This window comes from Pavona decussata, unplaced genomic scaffold (genome assembly GCF_977016875.1).
Source record: "Pavona decussata unplaced genomic scaffold, jaPavDecu1.1 SCAFFOLD_114, whole genome shotgun sequence".
NCBI lineage: Eukaryota > Metazoa > Cnidaria > Anthozoa > Scleractinia > Agariciidae > Pavona > Pavona decussata.
Window position 1 is genome coordinate 6,336,111 of NW_028145528.1, and position 21,828 is coordinate 6,357,938.

General features: G+C 41.1%; 2 protein-coding genes and 1 pseudogene across 2 annotated transcripts; all 3 read left to right on the forward strand.

The window, feature by feature from the left end:
- The first annotated feature begins 234 nt into the window (after positions 1–234).
- LOC146470484 (E3 ubiquitin-protein ligase TRIM71-like) lies at positions 235–3,593 on the forward strand. Its single transcript, XM_085122564.1, has one exon. The coding sequence runs from the start codon at positions 1,411–1,413 to the stop codon at positions 3,589–3,591; it is 2,181 nt and encodes a 726-aa protein (XP_084978690.1). The 5' UTR covers positions 235–1,410; the 3' UTR covers positions 3,592–3,593.
- Positions 3,594–4,323: 730 nt separating this feature from the next.
- LOC146470485 (E3 ubiquitin-protein ligase TRIM71-like) lies at positions 4,324–6,604 on the forward strand (annotated as a pseudogene).
- An 11,135-nt stretch (positions 6,605–17,739) lies between these two features.
- On the forward strand, positions 17,740–21,650 carry LOC146470486 (E3 ubiquitin-protein ligase TRIM71-like). The gene has a single exon (XM_085122535.1). The coding sequence runs from the start codon at positions 17,786–17,788 to the stop codon at positions 19,964–19,966; it is 2,181 nt and encodes a 726-aa protein (XP_084978661.1). The 5' UTR covers positions 17,740–17,785; the 3' UTR covers positions 19,967–21,650.
- Positions 21,651–21,828: the final 178 nt, after the last annotated feature.

The following is a 21,828-nucleotide window of genomic DNA, read 5'->3' on the forward strand; positions in this document are numbered from 1 at the left end:
CTGAACCACTGGCTAAACAACCCTACTTCTGTGTCGCTACATTTCAACCAATCTGGCCACTCGAATGCTCACCTAATCCCGCTTGAACTTATACGCAGCAAACGTGACTCAGTTAGAAAGCCCTTGTGAAGCCCATTTAATCAACAAAGCTAAAACATTACATCTCTTAGTATAAATAGACATGACGAAGTACCCCAGTGACATATCTCACACTTGTAACAGTCCTAAACAACCAGTCATTGTCACTCATTTTAAATTTTAAACCTTTATTTGTGATGATCCTTTCATGTTTCTCACCGGAGTTTTTCCGTTCAGCTCCCGAGGAAGGTCTGTATCGCAAAACCAAAATAACGGGTAAATTTAAAATACCTTTCAGTTAGTCTCCGCCGTTAGGATCAGTCTGCCGTCTATAATTTGCATTTGCAACAATTTTCTGTACCAGGTAAACAAGAGATCCGACATCACTCATCGGTTTGTCGCTGCGGTCTTGGAGATTTTAATTGTATTTGTTTTGTTAGGCCACTTGATGCCGAGGATGAGCCGCAGATTTCACAGAGGAATGCGTTAAGCCCCTTTCCCCGTCTGGAGTTTAGATACCAAGACTCGTTGCCTTAGTGTGCTGAGGACCCAAGCTCTGTATATGGCCACCTTGGTGTGGATAGTCAGCTTGCCTTTTCCCTAGTCTATTTTGATCAAACTGGCAAAGGTGGAGACCGCTCGCCCGATACGCCGGTTGATCTTCAGAGTATCCAGGGAGAGGTAGTCTGACACTATTGAGCCCAGATACGTGAATTTGTTCACAACCCCTAGCTTGTTGTTATTGACTATGATTTTCGGCGGGTACTGGACACCCTGACCCATAACGGTCCAAGAGACAAACGTTATGGACAAACCTAATCTATAGTACTAATATAATACTATATTACCTGTAATACTAGTATAAAACTAATAAAACCTTGACAAAATCTCCCTTACATACAGAGTTGTTCTCGTTCCAGAAACGTTCCAGCATTTGTCTGTACTCCAAATCCTAAAAAGGCCCAATCTCTAATGTTAACTGTACTGTAAAATAGTAAGTCTTCTTTATTTGAGTGGTCACATTTCCCTTTCGAGTCTTACTTCACATCCGTTAAAATAACTGAGTGACACAACAGCCTCGCAACTAACTGTTCTTCGTTGAGCTCCGTCGCGAAGACCTAGAAACAACGCAGCACATGCATGGATTAAGCCTCCAACGCAGACGATCTTTGAATCTTCACGTCACGCACTCCTCTTTACGAAGGGAGGAGTAACGTGACGAGCAAAAGAACGATTGCGCATTCCGATGATTCCTTCTTCTGGCAACATATTAACTCCTTTCAAGTTATGCATCATTTACGCCCTTCAAATTAGTGTCAGCGCCGTTTGATCATGGAAGTTCAACAGCTTTTTAAGAATCTTAAGAAGGAGGCTGAATGCCCACTGTGTATAGAAACAGTTAAAAATCCCAAGACATTGCCATGCCTTCACTCATTCTGCCTGGAGTGTCTCGACAAACTTGCAGGCTTCGCCAGAAGAGAGCTGCAAACAACAATCAAATGCCCAGTTTGCCAGACATCATTCCAAATACCCGAAGGAAATACGTTCAACATATTGCCCACATCCTTTCATCTCAACCGACTGGTAGATGTTCTCGCTCTCAAAGATGGCAGCGCACAGGCACAGAAATGTGGCAATTGTGACGACAACAACACCGCAGCTTGTTACTGTTTCGTGTGCCAGAACTTTCTCTGCAAAGATTGTTATGAATCTCACCAACGCTTAAAGGCCACAAAAGGTCATCGCAATGTTTTCATCGACAAATTGCAAACGCAAGATGTCGAAAAATTGATCAACAGACCCGTGATGTGTCCACAGCAATATCATGAAAATCAGCCCCTGGAATTTTACTGCGAAGAATGCAAAGTTCCTATTTGTCAGAAGTGCAGTGTAGTGAGTCATAATCGACACACCATAACAGACACTCAGAAAGCTGCTCAAGTACAAAAGATGCAACTGGCCGAAATTGTGAAGAAGGTGAAAGCGAAAACTATTATCTACGAGAATGGAATTAAGAAACTAACCAAGTTAATGGAAAAAAACAAAAACGAACTTTTGTCTGCCGAAAGGAAGATGACTAACGCTGTGGAAGAAATTATTAGCGATTTGAGGGAACATGAAAGGAAAATGAAGGCCACGTTCCATGAAATTTATGAAGCGCAGCAAAAACATCACGCAGCACAACTCAAAAACTTTGAGTTGGGTATCACTCAACTAAAAAGCTGCACCGAACGAGGCGAGAGTATCTTAGAGAGAAACATCAGCGCGGAAATTCTGCAAACGAATCAGGCCATCGTTGCCCGCTGTGCAGAACTAGTGAATGCGAGGAAACCTGAAATTTATAAGCCGCCACACGTGTATTACATTCCAGAAAATAAACTGAACATTTTGGATCGAATTGTGGTTAGTTACACGAATCCTTCGATGTCGTTAGCTGAGCAACGAAGTGACACAGACGTAGTAGAAGGACAAGAAGCACAATTCACGACGGTCACCAGAGATGCAGATGGTTTGCAGTGTTATCAAGAACGTGATATCATAAAAGTCCACATCTTATCTCCAGCAGGCGATCAACTGAAAGCGGACATTAAAGACGCCAAAGACGGAACGTACACAGTAACATACACACCAAAGTGTGCTGGACAACATAGAGTGGACGTCCATGTTAATGGCGAACCGCTTACTGATAGTCCCTGGATTGTTCAGGTCGTCCAAGATCAGTATAAATTCATGTTTTCGTTTGGATCAACTGGAAGAGGAGCAAGACAGTTTGACAAGCCTCAGGGTATCGCTGTAAATGAAAAAACTGGCACGGTTGCAGTGGCGGATTACGACAATAAGCGAATTCAAATGTTTCGCTCAGATGGAAATTTTCTGAGAGAGATAACACTCGGCAGAAAGCCTTCTTCGTTGGCCTTTACAGAGTCTGGTGACATCATTGTCTGTCTTTCTGGCGAGGACAACCAGCTTTCTCTGTATTCAGCTCGTGGTCAGTTCATCAAACATATCAATCATAGACAATTGAATTGTCCGTATGACCTATCTCTTGGAAGTGATGGTCATATGCTCGTCTGTGACTGGACGGACAGAAATATCAAAGTCCTCTCCCCTGACGGCAATAACTTGCTTCAGTCCTTCGTTGCTCCAGGTTGTAATTCACGCCCGTGTTGTGCTGTTTATCACCAGGACACATTTTTTGTTTCTTATCCTCATGCTCATTGTGTCAAGGTATTCAACAATGCAGGAGTGTATCAGTATGATATAGGTTGCGAGGGATCTGGTGACGGACAGTTGAAGTTTCCTACCGGACTTGCTGTTGACAAGTTTAATCAACTGATTGTGTGCGATGCAGCAAACGAAAGACTACAGATTTTCACATTGGAGGGCAACTTTTTAACTAACATAGAAGGACAACATTTTGACAAGAGTAATCTTTCTTATGTTGCTGTTTCTAATATGGGACATTTGTTTGTAACTGATTTTAAGAAAAACTGCATTTATGTCTTCCAATAGAACAGTAAAAAATTATATTTTTAATTTCAAAGCATTTCAATATTTTAACATCGTGGACTTTTTTAGGACATTGATAATAATTTGTAAGCCCCGGCGTAGTAAATTTAATTATAAAACGGAGCAGACTGTTTAAGGCATAACTTGTGATCTATCGGCACCATTAGATTAAGATTTTGGTTAATTTGTAGTAGACATCCCTCACAAATGTGTCTAACACCTAAGTTGTTTAGATTTTACTACCAACAGAATGCTTCTTCTAATTTCAAACTTGCCTTTGATGAACGCCAACAGCATTCACTGTAATGGTGGTCACGGTTTTGTGGCATTGGATAAGTTCAAGTCTATTAAAGACAGTTGTAGCTCGGTTAAAAAATCATTTTGTTTCAAGTTCCAAGGAACCCGACAAACCTACGGTTGAGGTCTGGTACTCGTTATATTAAGTCTAAAACCGTCAAAATTACTAGCAGTTTCGATCGAAAAGCTTTGATCTTAATCAATATGATAGATTTAAGTTTTGTGGTGGTAAAAATATATATGCTTAAAAATGATGAAGATGTGAAAAAGCATACGAGAGGCAGCAAGTTGCCAGAAAGAGGTGTAACTATTATGAATGTCAATGCAATCATTTGCTGCATCCTATATTGTCCTATATTGTCTTGAGTTTTCACAAGGAAAACTATTCACTAGCTACATTATGTCACACAATCTTGACAGTCCTACAGAGAACCTTCAAAAATAAAGTGGACAGAAACTCTCCAAACTGGACGAATCTCGTCATTAGGTGTTCTGTTCCTTGATTACAAATACAGGAAAATGAACGAAGAAACATTTTAAAAGTTCTTCCTTCCGCCCGTCAGGGTACTGTGCCACGTCACTCCGAAAACAGTTCAATGACCTTTTTATCGATCAATATCTTGAAAGTGATAACACGACATCAGCTCAATCGCTATCTAATTACGCAGTTTCACCGAACCTAGATTTCAGAGCAGGTTTACCGAGTCCTATCGTCTATCATGGATGTTAAGCATTTAGAGGATGAATGCCCATTGTGTATAAAAACGGTAAAAAATCCCAAGACATTGCCATGCCTTCATTCATTCTGCCTGGAGTGTCTTGACAAGCTGGCAGGCCTCGCCAGAAGACAGCTGCAAACGAAAATCAAATGCCCGGTTTGCGAGACATCATTCCAAATACCAGAAGGAGGTACGTTCAACAACTTGACCAGATTGTTTCATCTCAACCGACTAGTGGATGTCTTTGCTCTCAAGCATGGCAGCGCACAGGCCCAGAAATGCGGCAGTTGCGACGAGAACAACACCGCAACTTGTTACTGTTTCGTGTGCCAGAACTTTCTCTGCACAGCTTGTTTTGAGGCTCACCAACGCTTGAAGGCCACACAAGGTCATCGCAAAGTTTTGATCGACAAATTGCAAACGCACGACGTCGAGGAAGTGATTCACAAACCCGTCATGTGTTCACAGCAATATCATGAAAATCAACCACTGGAATTTTACTGCGAAACATGCAAAGTACCTATTTGCCACAAGTGTAGTGTAGTAAGTCATAATCGACACACCATGACAGACACTCAGAAAGCTGCTCAAGTACAAAGATGCAAATGGCGGAAGCTGTGAAGAAAGTGAAAGCGGAAACTGTTAAACATGAGAATGAAATTAAGGAACAAATCGACTTGATGGGTAAAAACGAAAGGGAAATTTTGTTTGCCGAAAAGCAGTTGACAGACACTGTGGAAAAATTTATTCACGATTTGCGAGAACACGAAAGGAAAATGAAAGCGAAATTTTGCGAAATTAATGAAGCGCAACAAAAACATCACGTGAGACAACTGGAAAACTTTGAGTTGATTGTCACTCAACTGAAAAGTTGGGCTGAACGAGGCGAGACTATCTTAGAAAGAAACAACAGCGCTGAAATTCTACAAACAAATCAGGCCATCGTTGGATGTTGTGAAGAACTACTTAATGTAACAAAACCTGAAATTTATAAGCTGCCACACGTACATTACATACTGGGAAATAAGCTGCATATTTTAGATAGAATAGTGGTTAGTAACACCGACCCGTCGATGTCGTTAACTGAAGGAGAAACCGAGAAAGAGGTGAAAGAAAAGACAGTTGCACGTTTCGCAATTGTAACTAAGGATTCAGATGGATTGCAGTGTTATCACGAAGATGATCAAATAAAAGTGGACATTTTAACTCCAGCAGGCGATCAACTGAAAACAGATATAAAAGACTCCAAAGACGGAAAGTACAGAGTAACATACACACCACAGAGTGTTGGGCAACACAAAGTGCAGATCCAAGTTAATGGTCAGCCGCTGACTGGTAGTCCCTGGGTTGTGTAGATTGTTCCTCATGAGTATCAATTTGCGTTTCAGTTTGCATCAACAGGGAAAGGACAAGGAGAGTTTGACCAGCCTTGGGATATCGCTGTGAGTGATAAAACAGGAACGATTGCAGTGGCAGACACCGGAAATAACAGAACTCAGATGTTTAGCTCTGATGGGAATTTCCTGAGAGAGATAACACTCCAAAATGTCCCTTCTTCTTTGGCATTTACTGATTCTGGTGACATCATCAATATCATTCCTCGTATCCCTGAAGATGATATCATTCTTTCTCTGTTTACTGAAGGTGGTCAGTTGATCAAACACATCAACAATGAACAATTGAAGAAACTATACCATCTATCTCTTGGAAGTGATGGTCGCATAGTGACATGTGACTGGGCGGACAGACAAATCAAAGTCCTCTCCCCTCACGGGGATGACTTGCTGCGGTCCTTCAGTGCTCCAGACTGTGATTCATGCCCGTGGTGTGCTGTTTATCACAAAGACCAATTTTTTGTTTCTTTTCCCGCAATAAATTGCGTCAAGGTATTTAACAATGTGGGAGCGTATCTATATGATATAGGCTGTGAGGCTCGGAATTTTAAGCATGTTTTTACTAATCACTCTGGGTCGAGATTTTGCAACCGAATGAATATTTAAACTGTCTCCATTCAAAGTTTGCTTTTTAGGACTTTCAGGTCGAGGGCAGTCACTTCAATAATGTGGTTAAGTTCCTCTTATGTAGACTATAGCAAAAAATCATGATTTATCGGCGTCTCAATAGATCTGTCGACTGTTACGATAAACGAAAGTGATCAAAAGTGTTCTCAGTGAGTAGACAGCAGCATTTAATAAAGTTTTATGCTATAGAAGAACAAGTCACCCTTGGATTTTTCGTTCTTTATTTTACTCAATCGATAAATTAGAGACACCAGTGCACTGCTTTTGCATTGTCACGAGTAGCGGAAAAAGGAGAGTATGACAAGATCGTAAGGAAAAAGGAAAGTAAAAACTGTTTCACGCCTCGCCCTGTAATTGCTCTCTCTCCCAGAGAAGCCGTATCCTAATGTCTCAGATGTCTCAGTCAATTCCAAGCGCGATCATCCCGGGCATTTGACTCGATCGTGCTCAACTCAACTGCCGGTACATGTCATAGGCTTGGGCTTCCGTCAAAACTGCCTGAGAGGTTTTGCATAGTCAGCAAATTCAGTGAGATTATGTTCTCCTAAAATATTTCTGTAAAATATAGTACCCTCATAAATTCTACCCTAAAGATGTCAAGGATGTAATATTCCCAATGGTTCCAACGCATGTTTATCATTTTCAAGCTGTAAACTTGTTACCCTGCGTGCAGAGGCCCTTCGATCTTCCTAGATAAGTCGACTTATCTAGGAAGATCGAAGGGCCTCTGCTCGCAGGGTACAAACCTGTCTAAGATTTTCTGAATGTTTGGTTTTATTAACAGCGTGTATGTTAATTTAAGGTAGTCATTCGCTCTGACGAACGGCTAACGCTCGAAACGTCAACACTCGAATCTCCTTACCTGTTTACGGTGGTAAAATAACCTGATCAACGATCTTGATAAAACCAAACATTCTTTTAAGTCGTTTTTAGGTTTATACTAAATGGAAGGCAGGTTTCAATGCAAAAACGTTCTTGTTCTTGAGGTCCAAGTGAATGGACAGCCGCTGACTGGTAGTCCCTGGGTTGTGCAGGTTGTTCCTTATCAGTATCAATTTGCATTTCAGTTTGGATCTACTGGGAAAGCACAAGGAGAGTTTGAGGTGCCTTGGGAGATTGCCGTAAACGTTAAAACAGCAACGATTGCTGTGGCAGATTGCGAAAATATAAGAATTTGAATAATTAGCTTTCATGGGAATTTCGTGCGAGATATTGTTGGCATTTACCGATTCTGGTGACGTCATTGTCGTCTGTGTGCCTGATAGCTACAATCAGCTTTCTCTGTTCACTGAAGGTGGTCAGTTGATCAAAAACATGAACGATAACGACCTGAAAAAACCGTTCAATATATCTGTTGGAAGTGATGGCCACATGGTCACATGTGACTGGGAGCGGACAGAGAAATAAAAGTCCTCTCCCCTGACGGGAATTAATTGCTACAGTCCACCTTCAGTGTTCCAAATAGCGATTCGTTCCTGTGAAGCATTGTTTATTACCAGGACACATTTTTTGTTTCTCATCCTGCATCTAATTGTGTCAAGGTATTTAACAGTGCAGGAGTGCATTAGTCTGATATAGGCTGTGAGGGATCTGGTGACGGACAGCTGAAGGTTTTCTATCGGGTTCGCAATTTACAAGATTAACCACCTGGGAAATCCTTGTGGTTCTCCCCTATCTGGGCATCTGGATTGATGTTCGCGCTTGTGATTACGTAGCGTAACGGTAGTGAAGAAGCTAAAGTTGATACTGGCGAAGAAGAGGAAAGGAAAATCGTCTTTTAATTAACAGCACTCATTGTCCAATCGCTGTACTCCTCTGAGCATTGCGATCAATTATTTACCTGGGATTTATCAGGAAGACTATCTTTTCCATACTGTTAAGCGTGGGACGCAAGAGAAGTTAATGCGGAAGACTTTTCCTTTGCTCGTTGTTTGGTTTCTTTTCTTTGTCGATGGCGACTACTCAGTCATGAGGTAATCCATTTCTCATTTCAAAACTGTTCTTAGAAATATTTTTGCTTTTCTCTGGAATGAGGTTACTCACTAAAACAAACACAAAAATGAGACGCTGTTCTTTTTGGTACCCGATTGGTGGAATTCTGTGTTTATGCATTGTAGTATGTTCATTGATTGGCCTTTAAAAAAAAATTCGGCACACAAATAGAGCAGTTTCCAACTGAGTGTCGTAAAACCAAAACAAAGTAATTTTTTCTGGCCAATTATGAGAAATGAGCCAACAGCACAATGAACTAATGAGGACTTGAAGCGTGTACATGTAACCGGTGCTAAGCGAAGTAGACTGCGTGCGAGCAAGTCAAGTGAGTTTGGCTTCTCATTGGTTGACAAAGTAGTCAATCACAGCGCATAGCGGTGACGAAAACGAAAGCAATTACCATATTATTTTCGGCATTCAGAAAACTGCCCTATAGCAAAACAAGTTGATCTTCGCGAAGGTGCAGCAAAGCCTCTTAAAGACCGAATCGTTACTCCGCCGACAATTTCTGCAATGAAGCTACTATTTGTGTTGTTTTTTCTGGTCTGTCTCTCCATTGGTAAGTTCATTGGTTACATTTTTCAAGTTTTCAAAGGTTTTTACTTGATAACGTCATGTCTACGACAGAAGTAATGAGAAAGCTTAGAGGTTGGCAGGTGCAGCTCCATCGCTGTGCTTTCGAACGAGTATCCGCCAAACCTTACCCCTAGTTAACACTTCAAATTGGCGTAAGACCAATGAAACAATTCTTATTAACCATTCAAAATCCGAAATAGGTTTAACTCGTCAGCTTTGGCTGAATCAATCTGTGTGATACAGCGTCACTTCAAAACACAGGACTTACGACGTTATGTGTTAAAGTAAACTAAGCTACTGTTAAATCGAAATAAATAAAACCGCTAAATTTTATTCAGCTCCCTACTTCTACACAACTAAAATATCTTAAATTTCTTATCCTCTAACCTTTTTTGGTTCACGTAATTGCGAAAGGAAGCGTCTAAAATTTATTGCCCGCAAATTTCATGCGATTGTCTGGTTTATTGTTTGTCGACAAATAAGCTTGTCTTCGTGGATAAGGCCGGCAAGAAAAGGCGGCGATCACGTCCGAAGCTTGGTCTTTCCTCAATTTTCTTTTCTCCCAAGAAAGAGCCTAGCACATAGGAGCCAGTCAATTGTATGTGAGTCTTAATAAACCGATATTAAAAAGAGGAATACATGTTAAGTAGCAGCCAAATAATTTTTTCAGGCTAACTATGCAAACTGCTTATTTAAAAGTTCGGTGCTGTTTACATGAAGCTTCCGTGGTCCCCTTCCCGTTAATTCTTTCACCTGTACAGAGCTGTCGAGTTCATATTCATAATTTAACTAATATACCTTATCCGATATACTAAGCGGTCATGTAAGTCTTATTGCCATTATATTCAAGTGTTTTATGGCCGCAAAAGAATTTGCTTTAGAAAACTTTTACTTGTACAACTGTATCAGTTTTAGCTGTTTTCGTAACTGTCACGTAGTTAAGATGTGAGACTTGAGGGATTTCAACTGTAAAAGCTATATAAAGTGTTATAATTGAACAGAATGCAGTATGTAGTATTTTAACCAGAAAACTCATCGTTCTAAAGCAGGTCTGCTTTTCAGTTTTACAATTATCAATTATTTATCACGGAGTTCGTAAACTTTTTAATACTACAAGTATAAAGTGTGGCACTCGAAGTAAAAATGTTTTAGTGGAAAAATTTATCATTTTTAGTAATCGAAAGTCTTTATCTTTGTTAACACTATGGTTCCTCAGTTCTCATCGTCGGGGTCGATTTCTCATTCGGAAGGTATTTCACGTCTCGCTGAAAAGAAAATTCTAAGAAAGATATTTTTCCAGGAATAAATTGAGTCTCCAAAACAAACACAAGAATCTTTCAGTAGCCGATTGGCGAAATATTCTGAGTTTATGGACTGCAGTGTGTTCATTGGCTTGTTCTTAATGAAGTCAGTGTATAAATGTTTAAAATGATTTCGCTGAGCAAAACAAGTCCACCATCGCGAAAGTGCAGCAAAGATTATTAAAAAAAATACTCTCTCTTTCTCTTTCATTTTTCCGCGCTGAAGCCACTCTTGCTGTGGTTCTACTGTGTGGTTCTACTTTGTCGCGGTTAACATCAAAATATCACTTTAAAAAACTTTCAGCCCCAAGCGCTGGCTTTAACTAAAATCGTAATCAAGTTTCAAATATTATCGAATGTGATCGGCTCACAAGTCGCCAAAAATATTACATTGAGTTTACTTATTGTTTTACGGAAAGCAGGCAGAGGCATTCTTGAGTGTGCTTATAAGGCACTTTTTTGTTAACTTCAAACACAGGGGTCCGGCGTGATCAATTTGACTTGAATAAGGCTGTGTTTATTTGGGAGAATCCAAAAGCGGATTTATAGTCTCAGATCATTTGGATTCTTCTATCACCAAAAAAAAAAATAGGCGGAAAATCCGAAACAGGGTAATTTGTTATAAAAACACAGGATGGAGGCCAAAGGGTTGTCTGTGGTTTATATATTGAGCAGTGGAGCTACACTATATGACGGAAGCATGGTAGCGTGGAAAACGCATGATACCGTGGGGATTAAGACGGTTGCTCTAAACTTTTGCAACTTTCTGTGCTACAATGATGTAGACAAACGCCACAGACGGCCTTGTGTTTGGAAGAATGGTCGGACAGGTTTAAGCGTCGAGCGACTGGTTTGGATGCGTCTTTGTCATTTCTTTCAACGTCTCGAAGGTGTTAGCGGAAGCGGTCGTGTAGTCTTCTTCCTGTCTCACCAATGAATCACTTTCTGCATAAAGTGCATTTTATTGAATAGATCACATTAGCGGAGGTGCATGTAAAACGATAGGTTAATTAAATTGATCGCTTGGGTCCTGAAATTTTACTAATCGACGTTGTGAATGAAAGGGCAAGTTTTGCATCGTGCGCGCGCGAATTTTAAAACTACCAGGTTGATCGTCGGTTTTGAGTACACTTCTAACTCAAAAGTTAGCTATGTTTTTAGCGAATTTAAATGAAATAAGTGGAATGAAGTATACCACAATGAATGGATTAGTACTCCTTTCAGTCTCCACACTTTGTACCAAAACCTGACGTCAATTTCTGCTTTTGCCATTTACGATACGGCGAAAAAATACAATAAAAATAGTGATATTTGTGAAGGCAAAGAATGATAATACAATGGGTTTGTTGTATTTGTTTTAATAGGACAGGGCTTGAAGTGTTATCAATGCTCGACTACCAAGGATTGGGGCGAATGTTCAAAGATCCAATCAGAAGTCAAATGCCCCCCTGAGTCAGACCAGTGCTTTAAAGTCTTCTTTACCGGCCAAAAGGGGCACGTGTCAGGCGAAACGTACAGGAAGGGATGTACGACAAAATCATCGTGCAAACAAGCCAACGAGGAGCTGTGTAACAAGGCTGAATTTGGTCCAGGGATTAAGTGTGAACTGACTTGGTGCACGGGCGATCTGTGCAATGCCGCAGCACTGCCAGCTATCAGCTTCATCATTGTCAAAGCTTGCGCTGTTGTTCATTTCTTGAACTTTATCTACTAAAGAGTTTAAAGATAGCTTCAAAGTTAGTTTAGGCCTTCTGTTTGTGACCCAAGTAATGTTTCTACTCTAGCTGAAATGTTACAGGTACTGCTTTTGACGTATAGCGAGGTAATGATCCATTACAGTTCAACTGGATTGTACATGTATTTTTTTGCATAAAGAGAACGTTTAAGCGATGAGATTACCAAAACGAGTGACCAAGCCAAACGGCAGGAATTACTTTAAAATACTCTACTTGTTGTATAATTGAAAGGATACATGTAATATGTTAAGAAAAGCAAGGCTGATTTCACCAATGATTCGAAAGACGCAGCTTTTCCTCTTCAGGCTATTACAGATAATGGCGCTAAACATTTTCAAATTATTTAAAATAAGGGAGGGGGTACAACTGGATACCATGATAACAAAAGTTTAAGCGATATAGCTAAAGTCGCAACGTTTGCCGAAAGAAAACAAAAAAGGCGATTGATACCTCGGAGTAAAAGGTATTGTGAGCATGTTTTCAAACTTTGCTCGTTGTTTAATAGCACGTACCCATTCGAAACACACAAAAAGACAGGTCTTCTTTTCCGAGAAAGCGACACAAGCCACTCAAGTTAACCCATAATTACTTCCAATTATATTAACTTCCAAACATGGGTCTATTTTATTAGTTCAGGTGTGAACAGGTATTACACAGAAAGAGCAGAACCTCAAACAGTGTATGAAGCAGTTATGCACGATATCAAGCAGTGTTAACCTACTAAACGTTTCTTGTGCGCGTACGGTCAAGGTCAAGATTTCATTTCCAATGATAGTGGCAAGTACAAAACTTATATTTCTGACGAAGAATTCTTTCAAAGATCTGGCAAAGTAAAAATAACAGTTAATTGAGGCGGTTGAAAACGATGGGTAGCGTATGCTGACATGTTAACTTTAGCAGGCAAGAAACAAAATGGTGATCAAGAGATCAGGAAGAAGCATGTTCAAATCCTGCTCGGGGCAATACTCTCTTCTTTTCATACAAATATTTCAAACATTTCAATATTTCCGCTGATGTGGCAAGGAGGACGTCCAACAACATGGTGTGGGCTTCGCCATCAACAAAAAATCTGTTACAGCACGCCGAAACACCTGTTGGGCTCTTACCGCGGCTCGCGAAGCTGAAAATCTGAACACGGAATGGGCATCTTATTCTTTTCAGTACGTACGCTCCTACGATGAAGGCGGATGTAGATAAGAAGGATAGCTTTTACCGACTGATGGAGGAAGATCTAGAGGTCAAGAAAATCCACGCACTTGACTCTCTCCTGGTCCTCGGGGACAATGGGCCATGACTGGGAAACCTGGTCGAACTGTGTGGGAAAAGAGTGCGTCAGCAAGATGAACAATAACAGACAGCTGTGCGTGACTAACACCTACTTTGCTGGAAGATCCCCCCAAAAGACCACCTGGCAGCATCCCATTTACATCGCATCACTGGGATCCAGCTTAATCTGGTTCTGTGCAGGCAGGAGAAAGCTGCTCTGTGAAGTACTTCACACGAGAGCGTACCAATCGGCGGATGTGGATACCAGGGAAGGGATGAAAGATCGCAATGGGGAAGGCCACTGAGAAAGACTACGACCCTCTTGGAACCACCATGCATGAGCAAGCCCTGCGGCATTTCTTGTCGCAGACTAGAAAAGGGAATGACTGGTTTCACGCCAGTAGACTCGTGCCGCTGATTGAAGTGAAGCGGGCGACTCTTCAGCGGTTTCAGCACTTAGCTACCCAGAGATGTGCGAACAGTTATTGCTTCGATCTGTGCAGAAACATGCAAGTCGCAGCAGACTCGAAAACCTCTGTGGCAATTGTATGCCGGCATATAGACACCAATTGGGCTCACAAAGAGCAAGGTGGCGCCCGTCAAGGACTTGGAAGGAAACCTCCTTACGGATAAGGATCAGCACCCGTGGAGGTGGAATGAACACCGCCGGCCTTGTACAGTAATGAGCCCGACATCGAGCTCCAATTCAATAATCAGCTCCCCTACCTCCAGTGTCTTACTGACTTAAACGTGGCCATACCGACAGTAAATGACCCGCAGAAAGCCATCAGCGAATTATCAAACAAAAAGACAAACGGCAGCGACGGCCTCCTGCTGAACTGCTGAAACTATTTGCCGTTCGCAACAGCCCTCTCTAGTAGGAGCTCCATAGACATGTTGTTGGCTATTGGGATGGTGGAGAAGTGCCACAAAGGTTGGAGACCAAACTCACAGTCTACAGTGCGTGCGCACTATCAACCGCTACTGTAGGGATCCGAGAAGCGGTCAATCTACGTGGAGCAGATCACCAAACTTAACACGTTCCATTTGAGAAACTATAAAGGTGCATCCTGGGGGTCCGCCGGAGAGAGGACAGCATGCACACAATCCTCATGATCACAACCATTCGGCTCAGGCGGTTTTGACATGAATGCCGACTGCCGGATAACCGGCTACCTAAGGAAGCCCTCTTCAGCGAGACAGCATCCGGGTCTCGTCCTCTAGGTCGGCCAATCCCACACGTTTCCAAGATCCAGTACGGGATGACCTGTGGCACTGCGGCATTTCGTTGAACGGAGTGGAACGGGCATGTGCAGAGAGAAATGGGTGACGGAAGCTTGTGCACGACAGCGCTAAAAGTGGAGTAAAGATGGCGGGAGAAAGGTCAACCATGCCAGAAACAGGTGGTCTTGGCGTGGACGACTTGAACCACCTGGATATGAGCGGCGTGTGACTGGATTTATTGGCACATACCTGTAGAAAATTGGGTAGATTTTGAGACTTTCTAGATTGAAGGCATATACTATTGCTAGCCATTTTCAAGACTTCCGTTTGGGCTCATTGCAAGGAAACAAGGTCAAGGAATAGCATGTAAACATTCATTCAATCGTCTACTTTGTAGTTTCAGTTTGGTGGGTCAGCTGTAACCGCGAAAACACTTTTTAAAGAGAAAATCGTTACCAAGTCTTGCTTTTGCTTGCCTTTTTACTTCAATACCATATTTTGACCCAAGTCTTTGGCCTAAGCAAAATTGCCCCATAATTTCACCTTGCCCGCCTAGAAATAGTAATATATAGGAAAGGTAGGGGATAGATAGGTATAGGGGTATGGGGGATAGAGATATAGTGAGGCAATAAGTAACCACCAGGTAGAATTGCATTTCTTACAGTCAGAATGAAATACAGTGGAAAGACAACCTTTGGCATGCACGAAAGACACTATAAAAATAGACACATAAACAGATTAAGTTTCTTCGCGTCTGTTCATGTGACCCCGAGTCAAATGACTAAAAGTATTAAGACTTTAGCATTCATAGAGAGAAGTATCTCGGAAATTCTTAATGACTACTTTAAATCATTTCTGTCCAAACCTGTAAATATCCGGACTTGAACAATGATGACGGAAAACGCTTGCAAAAGCTTGCGTTTTAATACAATGCCAGTGATCACCACAAGATTTGGTAGAAAGCGTAGGACACTTTTAATTGAGTGTGGCCTTCATATGCACAACGATCATACCGCAAATTGCTGTTAGCGTCATCAATGCTCGGGGTCATACAGATATTTATATGTATTGAAAATAATCAATGTACAAATGGTGTCTGTCTCTAAATCAAAGGTGAAAACGTAAGGATTAAAGCCCGGGAATTAAAGCATCCCGGTATGAAGCACAAGGTATTCTACTTAACAAATGTTTTCCCCTGTATTTTAGTCGTACTGCAAATCATGCAATTTTATCTGGTGGTTACTTATTGCTTTATATCTCTGTATCTATCGATTAACGCATGAGACTTCGCGTCATCAGTTACGTTCAGTCGGTCGCGTTCTTTGTAGTCCGGCCGTGAGGTGCCGAGTTATAATTACGTGGGATGCCTTAAGGAGCTTATCGTGTCTAAAAATGGGTTCCAGACCATCGCGATCTCCCCCAAAATTTAAAGAATTTGATAACACGGCCGAAAACTTAACTCGTGCCGCCCGAGTACACAAAAAGAGACCGAGGACTTAACTCGTGGCCCGAAGTCTTATCTCGCCCATCGCGACCAAAAAAATAAAAAAGAATTTGATAACGCGACCGAAAACTTGACTCGAGCCACCTTACGGCCCGAGTAATAATAAAATAATCAATAGATAATAAGATTGAAATTTAGAAAAATTTAAAAATACTTTAAACTCATTTACAAAAATTTAAATGTTCTAAAAGATTTGTCTATAATTAGTTCAGTGGACCGTCGCAGCCATAGCGTATATGAAGGACTTCCTTGTCCGATTAGTTTTCAAATTGGGCACATGAAAAATGCGCTGTTTTCTTAAGTTGTAATAGTGTTGCAGCTGCAATTTGGAGGCAACAGGTTTCTAATCTTATGATTTGGGTCCGAAGGGATGCTGTTAAAAAGGGTGTTACAAAGCTGATCATGGTGGTCGCCCAGAGGTAAGATCGCCAAACCTTCCAACCCAGTGTTGTAACTGGTCCCTGGTACTATGATTGATATGGCACTAGTTCATTTTTAAGATACTGGGGAAGGGCATGGTCGAAGGCCTGTATAGCGTAATAAATTATTGACCTGATACATGCAGTATAGAAAAGCTCAAGGTCATTAGGCGGCACCCTAGCCCGTTTTAGCTGCGCCAGAAAATACACCCGCTTGCTAACCTTTTTTATTAAATCATCTACATGAAAGTTCCATGAGAGGGAACTACTTATTGTTACACCTAGCAACTTGACGCTGTCCACCACCTCCAGCCCCTTTCCGCCGACAATCACTGGGTCAAACAGTCAGTTAGTTCCTTGGCGAAGGAGATTCTCAGCTCTTGACATTTATCAGCGTTAAGGTGGACTATGTTATTATGAGACCACTGGATGACCCGGTCAGCTAAACACTAGACATTGCTGGCACCACCCTTCAGAACGAACTCTGACGCAGTGGTTTCGTCTACAAATTTCCAAAGGTGTGGTGAACTAATATCTAAATCATTAATCATTAAAACAAACAGCCAGAGGCCTAACTTGGTTCCCTGTGGAATTTTCTCCCCTGTGGGAGGGGAGAAAACTATTTTATTGTAAACTTCTGCTCTTAATGCCTCTATCGCTTCTTTTTTTTTAACCTGAACTCCAATAATTAATCTCTTAATAATTCCAATAAACTTAGGATCAGCCAAGATTTCTTGAGGAATGTTTTATCAAATCGGTTAGATATATATGTACATGGAGTAAATAAAACCGTACAGGCGGCTGGTATATCAGGGACTCTTTTAAGGCGTTTTAAGACTTGACATAAGCGTTGGACACGTTTAATCACTTAATTCTGATAAAAGAAATACTCTGCTCTCAGTGTAGCCTCCCGGAACAGGAGACGTCTACGCGCAAGCTACCTAGAATTCAGTCAATAGAATTCGGTCATGCACCGAGTTTAAAAACTTTCAATAGGTTGTTTCTAAATCCATCCAGTTGCCGACACATTTCTCAGAATTCCGATCACTTCCTGAGAAATTTGACTTCCGGTTCCAGTGAGAGGTTCAACAGCCTGAGTGACGTGCTTACGCATAATTTAACCCAAGCTACGTACTTTGGACATGGATGTTCAACAGCTTTTTAAGAACCTGAAGAAAGAAGCAGAATGCCCACTGTGTATAGAAACAGTGAAAAATCCCAAGACATTGCCATGCCTTCACTCATTCTGTCTGGAGTGTCTCGACAAACTGGCAGGCTTCGCCAGAAGACAGTTACAAACAACAATCAAATGCCCCGTTTGCCAGACATCATTTCAAATACCCGAAGGAGACGCGTTCAACAACTTGCCAACATCGTTTCACCTCAACCGACTGGTGGATGTACTCGCTCTCAAAGATGCCAGCACAGAAACCCAGAAATGCGGTACTTGTGACGAGAACAACAACGCAACTAGTTACTGTTTCGTGTGCCAGAATTTTCTCTGCAAAGATTGCTTTGAGGCTCACCAACGCTTGAAGACCACAAAAGGTCATCGCAATGTTTCGATCCACAAATTGCAAGTCCAAGATGTCGAAGAGTTGATCCAAAGACCCGCCATGTGTTCACAGCAATATCATGAAAATCAACCCCTGGAGTTTTACTGCGAAGAATGCAAAGTTCCTATTTGCCTCAAGTGCTGTGTAGTGAGTCATAATCGACACACCATGACAGACACTCAGAAAGCTGCTCAAGTACAAAAGATGCAAATGGCGGAAAATGTGAAGAGGGCGAAAACGGAAACTGCTATCTATGAGAACGCAATTAAGAAACAAATCGACTTAATGGACAAAAACAAAAACGAAATTCTCTCTGCAGAAAAGAAGATGACTGAGGCAGTGGAAAAAATGATTCGTAATTTGCGAGAACATGAGAAGAAAATGAAGGCAAATTTGAGCGAAATTTATGAAGCGCAACAAAAACATCACGCAACACGACTGGAAAACTTTGAGGTGATAGTCACTCAACTGAAAAGCTGCGTTGAACGAGGCGAGAGTATCTTAAAAAGAAACATCGGCGCTGAAATTCTACAAACAAATCAGGCTATAACTGAACGCTTTTCAGAGCTACTGAATGTAAGGAAACCTGAGATTTATAAACCACCACATGTGCATTACATGGTGGGAGATAAGCTGAGCATTTTGGATCGAATTTTGGTTAATGATACCGATTCCTCAGTGTCCTCGTTTGAAGGGCTATGCGAGACAAATACAGAAAAGACAGAAATTAATTTCAAAGTTATAACGAGAAATTCAGATGGATTGCTGTGTTATCACGAAGATGATCAAATAATAGTGGACATATTTACTCCAGCAGGCGATCAACTCAAAACAGAGACTATCGCCACAAAAGACGGAAGGTACACAGTAACGTACACACCACAGTGTGTTGGACAACATAGGGTGCAGATCCAAGTTAATGGACAGCCGCTGACTGGTAGCCCCTGGGTGGTGCAGGTCCGCGGTCATCAGTATCAACATGAGTTTCACTTTGGATCAAATGGGAAAGGGCAAGAAGAGCTTAACAAGCCTTGGGATATCACTGTGAGTGGAAAAACTGGAACGATTGCAGTGGCAGACTCCAAACTTAAAGGAATTCAAATGTTTAGCGCCGATGGGACTTTTTTGAGAACGATCAAACTCAAAAATGAACCTTTTTCGTTGGCATTTACTGAGGCTGGTGACATTCTTGCCCATATTCCTGACGAAGCTGTGTGTCAGCTTTCTCTGTTTACTGAAACTGGTCAATTCATCAGATACATCAGCGATAAATATATAAAGACACAACTTCACCTATCTGTTGCAAGTGATGGTCGTATAATCATATGTGACTGGGTGGACAAAAAAATCAAAGTCCTCTCCCCTGATGGGAAAGGTTTACTTGGATCATTTAGTGCTCCAGGTTGTGATTTGCCGCCACGTTGCGCTGTTTATCACCAGGACACATTTTTTGTTTCTTATCCTTATGCTAATTGTGTCAAGGTATTCAACAATGCAGGAGTATTTCAGCACGATATAGGCTCTAAAGGATCTGGTGACGGACAGTTGAGTTATCCTACCGGACTCGTTATTGACAAATGTAACGATCTAATTGTGTGCGATGCAGGAAACAAAAGACTTCAACTTTTCGCCCTTGACGGAAAGTTTTTGCGTAAGATTCAATACAAGTGTTTTGACTATAGCTATCTCTGCTATGCTGCCGTTTCAAATGAAGGCAATTTGTTTGTTACCGATTTTGAGAAAAACTGTGTTCACTTTTTCCAGTAGAACTGTGTAAAAGGAAATATTTCTGGTATCAAAGCATTCCTATATGTTACCAATAATGGACCATTGTAGAATGTAAAGTTTACAACTGTAAAGCCGTTGAGATAAGAATTTCGAATGATGAAATGGAATAAATTAAAACGGAATGTAACGGGCATGATTTCCTTCGATGCCACTGAAACCAGCCAATCAAAGGTTGCAATTTGAACTGACAGGAACACTTCATCACAGAATCCCTGCTTTCTTTGTCACGAGTTTACGATCTCATAACGAGTCTTAGACTTTTAAATTTAAAGCTTGTTTTTCGGGAAGAAAGCCAAGACAGCAGGAACAGCTAAACACATATTCACGGATTTGATTTAAGAGGACACCCTGTATTCCCTGTAATGTTCCATCTTGGCTATGATCTGAAGACAAAGCTGTTTACAATGAGGAAAGATGGTTTTCTTGTCAGTTAAAAGGAAGACATTTTAAAGCAATTCTTGACAATAACATTAGTTTACTGAATTATTTTGGTAATGTGAACGCTTCTACATTTGCTCTAACTATAGTCAGAAAATTTTCGCTTCGGCTGTGATACAGAAAAATAGGAAGTAACTATAGTTAGACCCAAGTAGGATGCACGGGTTAAGCCTTAGTTAAGAGGATCGCAGGTCATAACTTGCTCATCATAGTTTGCTCGAGCACGTATCATGATAGTAACGAGGCGATTAATCAAAACATGAATTGACTAAATGTTATTTGATGAACGTTTCCTGATGAGAACAATGATTTAATGCCTAGCTTAGGTCCACCATTAACTACACTTAAGTTCGACTTCATGTAACCAAGGATTAACTTAATTAACTGTAGCGTCGCTGATGTGGCCGCGATCATTCGACCGCTCTATTCGGAGTGCTAGTGAGCGCTTCAGATGAACAATAACAGAACCTGTGTCATTAGCAACTGGAAACCACATGAGTTGACATAGTCAGAAAAGCATTTGAGTGTCATTTCTGAGCCAATATCTTCGGCAACAATTATAACATTACCTTGAGATGAGACTTAAATATACAATTTACTTCAATAAAGAAAGAAAAATGACAGCAATTGATCTTGTGATACCATACTACAGAGAGTGTGTGTTACTGGGTTAGCGAGCGAGCGAGGGAGTGAGTGAGTAACAGTATATCTTTATTGCGCCTGACTCTCCAAAGGGAGTTAATGGTCTAGTTACAATAAAGGGTTCTATGTTAATGAATCAACTAAAACACTGAGTACTGAAAACAGATAATTTGAGTAGTATTAAAATTTAGATACGTGCGTGGATACTTCGACCTTAATAATGCCCCTAAAAGTTACGAAGTCGACATTTTTTGAACGATTCCTCGTCTTTTAATCAGATACAAGACTGAGTCATGGCGTTTTTATCGATGTAGTTTTTCCATGCAGAAGACTCCAAATCTGTCAGAGGTATTCCTGTTTTCTCGATCCTTGCAACTTGGGAGTCAGTTCCGGTACCCAGGGTACCTTTATCCCCGTGCGTCCAGTAGCATTGGAGAGGTTTAGAATTGCGTTCATGGCAAACGCAAACGTGAACTTCGCGTTATGACGTTTTCTTGAAAATAGATGAGAATAGCGCAAAATAATTTTGACCATTGATGCTAACGCAAAGCTACTCATTTTTACTGAGAAACCAAAAACAGCAAATACAAAATATGTAATTTTTCAGTACCCTTTTCAGAACTGGCCTCTAAAATTCATACCCATTCTCAGACTTTCAAACCGACCAAAATTATTAAAATCTACGAGACCAATTTTCCGACCAAAACGGCTAAAAAACACATACCCTTTGGCGCCGCACATAACTTTATAGCAAAGAAACA